The following is a 13,891-nucleotide window of genomic DNA, read 5'->3' as shown; positions in this document are numbered from 1 at the left end:
AACATTTTTGTTCTGTTGAACATTTCGTTCTGTGCTGATTCTGACAACTGGAAAGCAGGAGTCCAGGATTTAATGAGGTCTGGGCTTCAGCAGCTAGAAAGAGAACCCCAGAGAGTTCTGGAGTTGGAAGACGGCTGAAGGATTATCTACCCCAGGGGATGGTAAAAACATTTCCTTGCCTGAGTCAGTTATAATAAAAATACTGTTTGGGACTGTGTCAAGAAAGACTCCGAGGCTGCATTTGGACCCTGAGGGAAAGAGTTCAAAAATGGATTAGAATTAGAGATATCTATCAAGAGTGTGGGAGGGGAAGCGGTTGCACGCACAGCGCACGCTTGCTGTCCTTGAACGCTGGACTCTCGTTCAAATAGAAGCGGGTGAAGCAGCTATCGTCTTAACACGTGCCATGGTGTTTCTCCTGTGGAGGAGACTCTCTTGTGTAGAAGTCTACGCTGGTGAGGCCACTTTAGATGGGAAAGTAACACCCTGAGGACATAAGGAGACAGGAAAAAGGGACTTCTAACATGTTGTGTTTGCGGGAGAAGCAAGAGTCTGGAAATGGAGAGATGGGAGAAAAGAGGAGATACAGTGAGATGGCACTTTGTGAGAAGAGTTTTGAGCCTGTGGACAAGAATAGCTAGTGAGAAATTCTCAGAAGCGGGCCACCACAGGCCTTTCAAGAACTTTTGATGTATACGTGATCATGTGATGTGAATTCTCTCTACCCCCCAAACCCATGTATGTGGCAGAGTCCCTGTGCAGTCCTTATTACGAGTGTGTTTAGTAGAAATCATGGAGCAGTGGTCTTCTGTATTTGGATCGGCCGCAAAAGAAGAGAATGAGATTAAGAGTTCTTGAGTGAGCAGGAGAGTGCACACCCCCAAGAAATGGTAGAGCTCTTGAGGAGGGCATTGGATCTCCCAAGGATGTGGGACAGAGGGGCAAGCCAATTTGATTTCAATCTCAAACACAGATGATCGATATTGAGGTTCTAAGATCAGGGAAAGTGAGACAGAGAAAGGGGAAGGGGTTTACTCAAGGTCACCAGCAAGGTTGAGACGTGACCCAGTCAGTGTCCTGCCTCCTGGCGGAAGCATTCCCCTTCTGGATGTGGGGCTCTCCAGATGGGAGCTGATAGGTGGTACCTGTATGTGTCCTTGATGGTGACAAAATCGAGCTTGTCCTGGTAGTCAGAGAAGGGTCCCAGATAGGTCCAGTTAAAACTTTCTAGGCCTGGGTAGGCCTCCACCTTGACTTGGAGATCAACCTTCTCACCCACAGTCACCTCCTGGAGGAGACTCTGCTCAGAGGTCAAGTTCAAGTAGGCACTCTCTGGAAAGCGTAACACATAAAGATCTGGCATTAGTGGGAAGATGTCTCAGTTGGTTTGTTCACTGGTGATCTACCCATTCATTCAGCCATTCAGCTGGACCCTTCCTGAGTGCCTACTATGTGCCAGGCACATAGCCCCCACCTCTAACCAAAACTTTCCCTCTGACATCTTCCTTCTTACCACTGCCCCATAGAAGCCCAAACTCTTCTCTTCACTGAGTCCCTGGGAGAACCTGGGCAAATGTCTATTCTCCTTGCTACCTCTGCCTCCTTATTTGTATAACAAAGAGATTGAGTATATTTGTGTTGTTGTAACTTTTTGAAACTTTTTCAGTAGCAAAAACATAAAAATCTGCTGTTTTTTTTTCAGATGCCCTCACCTATTTCCCCTTCTCCTGGTAATAGTTCAGGCAGCGAGGCTTCCACATCCAGCTCTAAGCGGGCATGTGACTCAGGCCAGCCAGTCAAGGTGATGCCCCCTTTACACCAGTGAGTGGTTTGGGGTAGGCACTTGTGCCCATGGGTCCATGACACTTATTTCCATGAGTTTTGTTGGAGCTCTGAGAAAGGAGAAGCCCTAATTCCACTCGGGTTGTCAAGCCTGATGCTGCTAGGGGTCCCACAAGAAAAATGTACAGCTGAGAGTTGAGAGACAACTAGAAGCAACTAGATCCAATTTACCCGAAGCTCATATCCATGGGCTTTTTAGCTATAAGGCTGATGAAAATCCCCGTGATTAGGCCAGCTTAAGTTGGTTTCTGTTACCTGTGCCTGAAAGAGTCCTGACTAGTTTCTTCTAATTAAATCTTGCGTGAATTAAAATCAAGTTGCCGTAGTTGAATCTCAGGCAGAGGAGCTATGGCAAGAATCCCCATGTACTCAGCTTCTCCATGCCTCTAATGGAAGCCCCTGAAATGCTTTCTTAAATCCCCCAAGACTTTGCAAAATGCTCTGGACTAGATGATATACAGGGGCTCCTCTCCTTACTCAGCTCCGTGAAATCTAATATTCACTCTTCTACCCTGTGATGTACCTGCTTCAAAGCCCCTATGGGTCCCCATCACCTCCACTATACAGATATGCGTTTAAGGCTCTCTTCAATCAATTCTCCCCTCAGACCCATCTAGCTGTCTCCCCTCTTCCTACACACACACACACACACACACACACACACAATGCTCCACCCCACCCATCTGGGTCTCCTAACATCCCATGAACACACCACACCGCAGTCATTCCAGCCAAGCTTGGAGGTTTTGTTCAAGCCACTTTCTCCGCCAGGAACACTGTCCTCTTCCTTTTTTTTTACTTAGATCCTTCTCATCCTTCAAGGCTCCTCCCCATCAGGGGGTCTCCACCCACCACTCCAGGCCACAGGGAGCTCTCCCTCCTCTGGACTCCTGCCACCCTTCTAGACGACACATTCATGATGTACCACATCAACACTACTTTGCGCATCTGCTTCTCCCTTCGGCTGGTCATCTTTTCTATCCAACTAATCTGTGAGCTTCCTGGATGAGGCTTTCGTCTTCTCTCTCCTACAGAGAACGTCTATCTATCCATCCTGCATCCATCCTCTCACCTCCTTCAGCACCACCCTTATCAAGCCACCGTAACCCCTAGCTTCGGTGACTGCAGTAGCCTCCTAACTGCCCACCCCCCCTCCATTTCCACCCTCAACAAAGTGGGTGAGAGTAAGTGTCACATTCCTTTACTCAAACCCACCAATGGGCACCCCATCTTTCTCAAGGGGAAAAGCCCAAGTCCTTACATTGGCTTACCGAGCTGAGCCCTGTGGAATCTGCCACCTTGCCCCCTCCCTCTTTGACTTCACCTTGTGCCACTCTTCCTCCCGAACTCTGCACCAGCCACACCGGCTGACCTGTGCCTTGCGCGTGGTGAGCACAGTCCTGCCTTAAGGACAGTGCTTGCTGTCTGCCTGGAGCTCTGTTCTGCAGGATATCTGCATGGCTTACCCCTTCCCCAACTTCAAGTCATTGCTCAAGTGTCAGTTTCCCAGTGAGACCTTCCTTGATGACTACCCAATTTAAAATTCTTTTTTAACGTTTATTCATTTTTGAGAGACAGAGATAGAGCATGAGTCAGGGAGAGGAAGAGACAGAGGGAGACACAGAATCCGAAGCAGCCTCCAGGCTCCGAGCTGTCAGCACAGAGCCCGACATGGGGCTCAAACCCACAAACTGTGAGATCATGACCTGAACCAAAGCCGGACACTTAACCGACTGAGCCGCCCGGGTGCCCCTTTTTTTATTATTATTTTTTACGTTTATTCATTTTTGAGAGAGCACAAGTGGGGGAGGGGCAGAGAGAGAGCGGGTGACCACCCGATTTTAAATAGCAACCCTATAGAATTGATTTGGTTTTCAGGATTTATTTTGCTCATTGCTGTCTTTTCCCAACTAAAGCACAAACTTCATGTGGGCAAGGGTCTCTGTGTCTTTGCAACTGTATCCTCAGCATCCAGAACACTGTCTGACCAGAAGTGTTCATGGACACAACGTTTATTGAGTGACTACTATAGACGTGCACTAGAAAACACATAGGATTAGAACTCTTAACTGGGGAACAATTCTTTGTGCTCCTCTCCTCCTTTACCCCCCACAGCTCCCAGCACAGAGTGGGGCCCACAGCAGAGGTCGCGTCTACTGTGCATCTAGCCTAGTGCAGGTGCCATCATGGTGGTGACTGTCATGCTTCTCTCCCCTCCATCCCTCGTTTAATACACGAGTCATGGCCAGACCCAAATGACTCAGCCTGTCTTGACCTTTGCTTCTCCAGCCTCTGATCTCCCATCCAGTGCACAAGGCGTCAGACTGGCCTTGTCAGATAACATCTCCTGTGCACACTTAGGCAGCATTTACTCTGTACCAGGGTATATATACAGATTCACTTAATTCTCACAACAAACCTCTGAGGCAGTTCCTGCTCATACCGTTAGTATCCCATTTTGCAGTGGAGCAAGCTGCTGGTTGTTAGCAGGGTCAGCTTGGAGTGCTGCCTGGGATTGTGGACTCCCGGCCGCCACGAAGCACCCCACCACGCAGCCTGATCCCGCCATTCTCCTCTAAAGCTCTCAATGACTTCCAACCGGATATGATGCAAACTACGCACCCATTTTACTGGCTGGATACTGCCTCCATCTCTGCACCTCCTTGGCCACTTGTCACACGCCTCCACATCCCTGCCATTGTCAACTTCTTTTGATGCCTGAAATGCCCTCCGCTCCCTTTACCTTTGGGCCTGACATAGGCGGTGTGGTTCCTCTTCCTTTCCCACCCTTCTACCTAGCTAACCTACCTCCATTCTTTTGGGCCTAGCTTAGGCCACACTGTCCAAGCCAGGATTGGGGGACCCCCTTGGTGTTCCCAGGACACCCCGTACTTCCTGCCTGATCACACTGGGTGAGCATTGTCTGCTCCTGTGTCCATCTGACGTGAGTGTTGCAGGCATGAAGGAATGAATGAGGGAGTGAGCCGCAAAGTAGGTCCCTCCTGGACACCGATCACAAAACAGAATGCAGTAATGCACTGTAGGAGCTCCAGGGAGGAAGCAAGGGATTCTGGGGGAGGATCTGGGAAGGACTCCAGAGGTGTGGCTTCCTAGCCAGGCCCAAGATAAGGGAAATCTAGCGCAGGTGTTCTTAACAGCGTCTCCTCATTCTCCACCATCAGCCCCCTCCTTCCCAATCCCCTTATACACCCCCTCACCTCAGGATCCCCGTCAACCCTCCCCCATCACCCTAATGCTCACCTACCACCCGGAAGACCATGGAGGCGGAGTGGTTGCCCCAGGCATTGGTGGCCGTGCAGGAGTAGTTGCCAGCATCTTGGAAGCTCACGTGATCGAGGTTGAGAGTCAGGACTTTTTGGTAACGGTTATCATGGAAGTCGGATTGTTGAGAGATTGTGAGCTGTAGCCAGAAGGAATAGAAATGCTATACCAGGGTTGTTGAGGGATTAGAAAACTCTAGGTTCAAATCCTCAGCCTTTAAAGATTACTATCTGCCTTTTCTTGGGCAAGGGACTGAACTCTGAGCCTCAGTTTCTTCATCTGTAAAATGGCACTAACACTGGCCCCTGCTCCTAGGGTTGTAGTGAAGAACAATGAACTATTACACGTAAATGGGGGTAGAGTTGTGCTTGGCACAATATAGGCACAGTGGGACAGGAAGGGGCTCTTAGATGCAGCCCCAAACCATTCCCTTTTACTCCCTCTGCTTCCCTCTCACCTTTATATTCCTGGGCTTCAAGGTGGCCTAGGAACCCCTTGCTAAGTCAGAAATGAACTGACCTCTGGCTCTTGTCAACAGGCTGGGGCAAAGGTCATGGGTCAAGGGGGTAGAGTACCACCTCCCTTCCCCTACAAGATTCAATGACATGAGCCTGAATCCTGGTCCTGAATCAGCTGTTGATGAGCAACGGGTGCACTCCCCTCTCTGGGCCTGGCCCATGCCCTCAGTCTAGAGAGCCAGCTCCCAACGAGGCTGGGCTCCGTCCTGCCAGGCCTGGTGTGCTGGCAGGGTGGGCACACTTCACCCTGCTGTCTCCCCAGGGACTGACCTTGGTGTCTCCATGACGGAGGGAGACGTCAAAGTTAACATCAATGTTGCTGGCTGAGCACACGATCTGGGCAGCCTCTCCTTGAATCCGCACCAGCTCTGCAGGCTCCAATGTCAAGGTCGCAGGTCCGGAGATGTCTGAGGCCAAGGGAAGCAACCCATGAACACCCAGGCCTGAGCCGTTGCTCTGCTCAGGGCCAGGCTACTGGCTGGGGCCCCCACCATGCTCCCATCCCAAATCCTGGGGGTGGAGGATCAGCCTTGAGGCCCCAGACAGCAAATCCTGTCTTTTGTACAGACTCTCTGAAGTCCACTTCCCTTCATCACCTCACCTCTCCCCAGTGTCACCCCGTTTTCTGCTTTGGATTCCTGCAACAGCCACTTGGAAGGCCCCCACTCCCCCTCTGACCCCTGTACAACCCAGATGCCTCACAGCAGCCCAAGTGAGCTCTTAAGAATGTAGATTGCGTCACGTCTGTGTCCTGGGCCAGTATCGGGCGGCTTCCCACTACTCTCGGGATACAAGCCCGGGCCCATTACTGACCGCTGAGCGCCTGCCGCCTGGTGCTCACCACCCTGCAGCCGCACCAGCCTTCCCACCTCACACACTGTACACTCGCCCGCCCTCCCGGAGCTTTCCCTTCAACGCTGCGAGTGGGTGGCCGCTCTCTTCCTTCAGATCTTTCGCTCAGAGAAGCCGTCTGTGACCAGTCAGCTGAATTCACCTCACCCCACCCCACACACATCCAGCTTTTTCCGGCTTGGTTTCTTGTTCATCCCAGTTGAAACGTTATTTGCTCTCTAGTCTGTTTCTCCTGGAAAGATGTCAAATCCCCAAAGGCGACATCCCCAGCGGCCAGGACAGTGCCTGATATAGAGCAGGTGTTGAATTAAAGTTCATGGCTATTGCTGTCATTGGAAGAAGATCGAATCCAGTTTCGCAAGGTCCAGAGACACTAAGGGACTCATCCAAGGTCACCAGGCTCCAGGGCCCTGCCAGATGGAGTGCAGGGAAAGAGACCTAAGGACTTCCTCTGTCCACATAGTGGGGTCCTGTGACTTCCTGAACAGGTTTCATGGCCTTAAAACCCCAGGGCTTTGGGCCAACCATGCCACTATTACCCTGGCCCTCATTGCAGGGACCTGATTCCTGTCTCAAGCCCAGGTGTCGAGCCTGTTACTCACACCAGTCGTTCCAGAAACCAGAATCCAGTCCATCAGCCTAGCCAGGGCAAGGGGGAAAGGAGTGAAATTTCACCACACCAGTGTCACCCCCACAGTGAGAGCCTTCCTGTGTGCCCACGCCCACCTCCCCAGCACTCAGCTCCCCACCCTTCCTGCGTGTGCCCAGCACCTGGCACCAGGCCGGCACCGAGTGGGAAATCCATGTCTGAGGGTGTGGGGCCGCTTTGGGCCCTCTTTCTGTTCCCGGAACATTCAGGGCCTGTTCCCACCTCATGGCTTTGTACCTGCTGTTTCCTCTGCCGAGGCACAGCTTCGCACAGCCACCTGCTCCCCATCATTCATAGTTCAGCTCGAATAAAATGGCACCCTCTCAGAGAGCCTCCCGTCCCACACACACCCTCTCCTCCATCACCTTGTGAGACCATCTGCATAGCGTGTCTCATGAGCTGAGGTCACTTCCCAGCAGGTGCCCCATGGGCGACCATGGTACAATTGGAAGGAAGAAGCCCAAGAAGGGGGCACCCCGTTACTCTCCATCAGGCCCGGGCCCTGTCGCAGCTCGTACGTCTGCCGGCTCTCTGGCCCTCCCGGCCCCACGCACCTTTCTGCACTTTAAGCCAGATGCCCATCGATGTTACCGTCCTGCCGTCTACTTGCGCGCTGCATTGGTAGACGTGATTCTCAATGAACTTGGCCTTGTGGATGGTGAAGCCATGCCAGGGCGAGAAGGAATAGTTGGTTTGGCGCAAGACGGGCCGGCCACGCACCCGCACCAGTGAGACGCCTGCCTCCAACGCTGGGTCAGTAAGCAGGCAGGGCAGCAACGCATCCTGACCTTCCAACACTGTCACTTCCTGGGCCAGCACCTTCCAAGGCCGAGCAGGGTCTGGGGCAGAGGGGATACAGGGTTACAACTGTCCTCCCTCCACCAGGCCGAGTGGTCCCTGAACCCTGGGGACAGGGAGGCTCAGAGAAGCTGATCGTTTGCCTGAGGTCACACAATACCAGAGAAGCTCAGCCGGTGCTTTAGAGTGGGGACACTGGAGCCAGGTTCAGCCCTATTACTTGATGCTGTGCGACTGTGGGCAAATGACTCAACCCCACCAGCCTCTGGAAAATGGCTGTAATCATGGAGCCTACCTCACAGGGTTATTATGAGGACTACATCAAACTGGAAGGACTGCACAGGTTTTTGTTAATGGCAGGCACTCAGTACACGTGGAACTGGCTTCTTATGGCTGTGAATATTAGGGCCCAGCCCTCCCACCCATTCCCAGTGGGACCTGTTGGGCCAGGCCTCTTGGGGGTGGGTTCAGAGTCCTCACCTTTGACATAGAGGTGGATGGTGGCATTGCCCCCCTGGGGGTTTCCAGGCTCAGTGCAGTGATAGGTCCCCGTGTTTTGGAAGGTGGCATTATTCGTGGTCAGGATGCTGCTGGGGGGATCGAGGTCCAGGTTCCAGTGCGGGGAGATGGGGCCGTCCCATTCCATGCTGCCGTTGCCCACACATCGCAGGGTCACTGTTGTGCCTGGCTCCACGACCAGCTCAGGGCCGCTGGGCTGTATCACTGGGACCCCTTGAGCTGGGGTTGGGGGGTGGCAAATAGACAGAAGTGAGGCCTGAGGAGACGCTTCCTGGTCTGATGATCCTGGCCTCTGAGATGGGGAGTGCCCTGGCAGGGGTGGTGCGAGTGCTAGCATTCAGCTGTGATTTGGAATCACCTTACACAAGTCCCTGTCCCCTCTGTCATGTGCTCAGCCCCCCCCCCCACCTCAAACCTGCTTGGGGATGGCTTGATGTCCAGCAGCCCCCTCCTCTGAGAAACGGAGACTGGGAGCTTTCTCAGCTTCTAGTCACCTGCTGTCCCACGGGGTCTCCCCCAGACTCCTGCCTCAGTCTTCCCAGCCTCCCCAGGGGTTGACCCCTTCGGCCCCATGGACAAAGCGGGCCGTATCCCTTGTGCCAAGCCCAGGACCTGGCTCCAAGCAGGGGACTCAAACAAGCAAAGGAAAAGACAAACGGATGGAATGTTCATGGCAAAGTCCTCCGACTTAATCTATATGGGAAAGAAGAAAAGGGTCATAGGATCTCAGCCCAGCAGTGTTAGAAGGGTTCTGAGAGTCTTCTGTCATGCCCGCTCCCACCATTGGACATCTGGTCTGCAGCACAGGGGGATGGTTCAGAGGCTCTGTGCCTCAGTTGCCCCGCCTATAAAATGGAGGCAATACTTTGTACCCATTTATTGGGATGCCGGGAAGTTTAAATGCATGGAAAGCCTTTTGGACCTCACCTGTCACCAAATAAATAGTAAGGATTGGTCAGCAGTCCAGCCCAGCACCCCAGCACTGCTCTGTTTACTAGGAAGCCAATCTCTTTTAAGGAAAATTTGCTTGAAGGAGAAAAGAGAACTTGCAGCCCATATCAGGCCCTCCGGGAAGAAGGCCCGCTGCCTCTGCAGTGTCAGCATTTTTCCAGGGCTGAAAATAGGGACAAAGGAGGGAAGTGAGAGCTGATTCAAGGTCTTGGGGGGGCTGCCAGGCGCCCCTGAGCCTGTGTGGGCGGAAGCACATTGCTGGCGTCCAGCCCGGCCCCCGGTTTCCGCTCAGCCTGCAGCCCTTCCCCCCACGGACGCTCTCACTTCTGTTTCCTGGCCCTCCTGGCTACTGTCCCCTCTCCAGGGGCGAGACCCCCAGGAGAGGGAGTGCCACCTGCCGCACACTGGAACATTCTGGGTTGCAGGGCCTGGCTCTCCCACTGACCAACTGGGTGCTCCCCATGAATCTGACCCCTCTACTCTAGTGACAGGGACAGGGACAGGGACACTCCTCCCCCCAGGGAATTGGCTGAATTCAGGGTGTCTCACTGTCCTGCACGAAAGTCCCTCACATGGTTATTTCCACCCCATCCCCACCACAGACTTCAGAATTGGAAAGATCTTCTCTGTCAAATTATTTCAGGATGACTCAAGTTCTGTTTTGATTTTATACCTATCAGAGGCGCGGGTTGCCTCTCTGCCTGAGCCTCTGATCAGCATGAAGAATTGAGCGAACTGGTGAATTCTGCCAAGCCCGACACCCGGGGGTATTTTATCCCTCCTGGGCCATGTGACCACCAGGGAGAGGGGCAGGTGCCATTTCTGGCAGGGTATCCCCAAATCCCAACAGAGCTGGTGCTGCCCCATTACAGCCACAGCAGTGCGGCGACCCCCACCCCGGGGTTTTACTGCAGGTGAGAGCTTGGACTATGGGGTCACACCCCCTTGGTCTGAAACTTGGTTCTCCCTGATAGTGGGTAGGTCACTTATCCTCTCTGACCCTCAGCTACTGTTCCATCCAATGGGATTAGTCCGTTTCCACCTCTGAGGTCTTGGGAGGATTCGATGAGGTAATACCAGTCCTTGTCTCAGTCAACTGCTGGTGGCCTGGACTACTGCTTCAGTGGAGACATTTCTAACCCCCCTTCTGGTCCTGACACTCTATATCTAACGTTTTGAACCTTTAAAGGTCACAGTCTGTGACCGTACCATCGGCGATCTTGGATTCTGTGATTCTTGCTGTGGTCCCCTTCTGCACCCGCCTGGTCTCATAGGCACCTTCTCCCTTCCCCTCCCCTGCCCTGTCTCTCTAGTGGCTGTCTCGGCTTCCTGGAAATGTGGTCAGAGAAATGTGTCCTGTTTTGTCTTGTCCTGTTGTCCTGGATATTCATGCAGAGCAAGGCTGACACCCTCAACTTCTGTCCCTAACTTCCCCCTGCTGGCTTGGCCAGTGGGGAGAGCCTGCTCAGGCCAGTCCTCCTTGGGCTGGGGGCTGGGGCTTGGCAGACACTGACCAAGGTCCCCTTCTGTGCCTGTCTCTCATCTCAGCTCCCAGGGTGTCCCCCAACTTCCACTCCTCTCCCTCAACCCACACACACATGGCACTCCAAGGCCTGGGACGTAGCCCCCTCATCAGACCAGGATCTTAAGGAGCCTCGAACCATCTCTAGGGTGTTCAGAGCCTGGCCCTTGACTCCCTCACGGCAGCCCTCACCCGCCACTCACTCATGACTGGTCTGTTGGGCTAAAAGCTGAGGCTTCCAGCTTGCTGCCTCCCACCTTTTCCTTCTTCTGGGTCTGGAGGCTGGACAACCTCCCCACCCCCAACAGGGTTCCACGGACAAATTCTGGGCATGAAGACAGGACAAGGCAGTGAAATAAAACCCATGGAAATTTCTAGAGAGAGGGGAATAGTTTTATCTTAATTGGGATGGTGGGTACACAAACGTATATGTTTGTCAAACCTCATCAGGCTGTATATTTAAGAATCTGTACATTCTACTGCAAGTAATTTACATCTCAATTAAAAAAAAAAACAAAAACAACCAGACACACTCAAGCCCAGAGACGTTGGGCCAGAAAAAGACCTTCAGTGGGGTGAGCCATCTCCTCATCGGGGACTAGACGTACCTCCTCCCCAGGATCCTGCAGCCCCAGAACTGTGAGGAGGCCAGAGCTGATGCTGCCTTCCCACCCTACTCCAGCCCTATCCTGGCCCAAGATACCTCCAAATAAGCATGTGATCAAATAGAACTGTAGCTACAAGCCAGGCCGCCAGTCCCTCGCCTCCAGTTAGGCACCCTCCTGGGAAGGAGATTCTTACCAGTGTGGCTCTACCAGTGAGTTGGAGGCAAGGTAGCAGCCTATGTCTGGGAGGGTTCTGGCCAGGGAGTCCCTCACTGCCCTCCCCCACCCAGGCCCTCCCTCATCTCCTCCCAAATTCACCTCACCTGAGCCCTGGGCCAGAGAGGGTAACCTCTTATCTCTCCTTCCAGCCCCTTCCCCAAGCCTCTGGAGGAATGACCCTCCCCCCTCTGGCCTTTCCAAGTTGGGTCCTGCCTACTCTCATGGCTCATGGGCTGGCAGAATTGGCAGAGCCATCAGGAGCTCTCTAGGGCCTCCCTACTAGGCATAGGTCTGGACCAGCAGCTTTGGCCTCTCCTAGGAGCTTGTTAGAAGTGCAGAATCTCACATTGTACCTGGGACCCACTGAGTCAGGATGTGCATTGTGACAAGATCCCCAGGTAATCTGTATGCATAGCAAAGTTTGAAAAGCATCGTTTTAGTCTAGTTCACCACTGCCCCCAACACCTGCCTTTGGATAGATGAGGACACAGTAGCCCTGAGAGCATCAGGGGCTTGTTCAGGACACATGGTGAGCCAACATCTTAGCTGGAATGGATCCACAGCCCTGGCTGGGCTGGTTCCACCCCACCCATACCCTCTTTTCCTCCGCTGCCTTTCCAAAGCAGATACCTGCAAACCTGTAGTCCAGGCTGGGAGAGATGCAGGCACAGAGTGGGGACACCCGTGAGGAGCAGGGGTTTACAGAGTCCTTGCACAGGGGCCGCCTGTGTCACTCATTTCTGCCCCCCCCCCCAACCCCCAGAGTCCCTGGTCTTACCATGCCAAGCTGTGGCCACCAGCAGGACCAGCAGAGCCCTTGGGCCCATGGCCTCAGTGGGGAAGCAGCAGGATGATGCAAGGCAGAGGGGTGGGCAAGGCCCTGGAGTCTCAGCGCTAGCTCCGTAGTGACCAGGACCACTGGGCATACGTTCCTCTCTGCTGTACTGGCTGTTTCTGTTGTTTTCCTCTTCCTCCTCCTCCTCCTTGGGCTGATCCCCTTCTTCCCCTTTTAGCTAGGCAAGGCAACCACAGAGTTTGGAAATCTTGGGTCTTTAGAAGAAAACAAAGCCATGACCCCCAGGGGGAGGGGTTGGAGTCTAGGACAGGGCCAGTCTGAGCCTGGGGGAGCTGGTTAAGTTTAGGGCCCTTCTGAAACCACCTTCCAAGTATCCTGGCAGAAGAGACATGCCCGAGGTCAAGCAGACAGTCAGTAGCACAAAGGGAGGGGTCTCCAGAGTGGCCAGGCAGCTCTGGCTTAGCCAGAAGGAAAGTTAGGTTGGTCTGGGAGAGCTTCATGATAGAAGCAGGAAACTTCTATTTACAGGACACTCCCCAGCTGAGCCCTTTACATTCACTGATTCCTCTGGTTCCTGTAGAACCTTTATGTGATGGGTACTATTGCCATTCCCATTTTGCAAATGGAAAGACAGGCTCAGAGAGATCAAGCATCTTAAACTTCTCCATAGTTACATGGCTACCGAATGGCAGAGGTGGGATTTTGATCTAGGCAGCCTGGTTGTAGAACTCCCTTTATGTTGCTTAATTATTTGTTTGTTTATTTGTTTATTTTTACAAAGAGTCGAATTGTGTTGCTATATTTCTTCAGAAAAATAGCATTCCTCTGCCCCTTTCTTTCCTGGAGTCAATTGCTTTTACTCCTTTTAATTGATTCCTGTAGTATTTTCCTTCTTATTTCTAAGTAACATGGTTCTAGAGTTAATTCTTGAAAGTAAAAAAATTCCAATACAACATTGATCCAGGAAAGTGATCATTCTTTCCATGTACTCGGGTATATGTAATATATTTCATATATACTTTTTTTTTTCCAGGAAAGTGTTCTGAACCTCAAGTAGTCATGAATACTAAACAAAACTGACTCAAGAAGAAATAGAAAATCTGAATAGACTTATAACTAGCAAAGAGACTAAATCTGTAAACAAAAACCCCCCAACAAAGGAAAACCCTCGATTAGATGGATTCACTGGTGAATTCTACAAAATATTTAAAGAATTAACCCCAATTCTTCTCAAATTCATTCACAAAATAGAAGAGGAAGGAACACTTCTCAACTCATTCATTGAGGACCTTTATACTAAAGCCAGACAAAGACATCACAAGAAAAAAAACTACAGAC

The 13,891-nt window shown here is 52.3% G+C and overlaps 1 protein-coding gene across 1 annotated transcript in view; it reads right to left on the bottom strand.

Moving 5' to 3' along the window:
* Window positions 1-12,729, bottom strand: part of CSF1R (colony stimulating factor 1 receptor) — a 29,385-nt gene extending 16,656 nt beyond the window's left edge. Inside the window, exons 1-6 of the mRNA XM_049648028.1 lie at window positions 12,536-12,729; window positions 8,422-8,679; window positions 7,698-7,982; window positions 5,913-6,049; window positions 5,104-5,263; window positions 1,146-1,332 (exon numbers count right to left, since the gene is read on the bottom strand). Coding sequence (XP_049503985.1) covers window positions 1,146-1,332; window positions 5,104-5,263; window positions 5,913-6,049; window positions 7,698-7,982; window positions 8,422-8,679; window positions 12,536-12,683 — 1,175 coding nt within the window. The 5' untranslated portion in view covers window positions 12,684-12,729. The remainder of the gene's footprint in view (window positions 1-1,145; window positions 1,333-5,103; window positions 5,264-5,912; window positions 6,050-7,697; window positions 7,983-8,421; window positions 8,680-12,535) is intronic.
* Between the last annotated feature and the right edge of the window lie 1,162 nt (window positions 12,730-13,891).

Source organism: Panthera uncia (assembly GCF_023721935.1).
Source record: "Panthera uncia isolate 11264 chromosome A1 unlocalized genomic scaffold, Puncia_PCG_1.0 HiC_scaffold_17, whole genome shotgun sequence".
NCBI lineage: Eukaryota > Metazoa > Chordata > Mammalia > Carnivora > Felidae > Panthera > Panthera uncia.
This window is presented reverse-complemented; position numbering and strand designations above follow the sequence as displayed.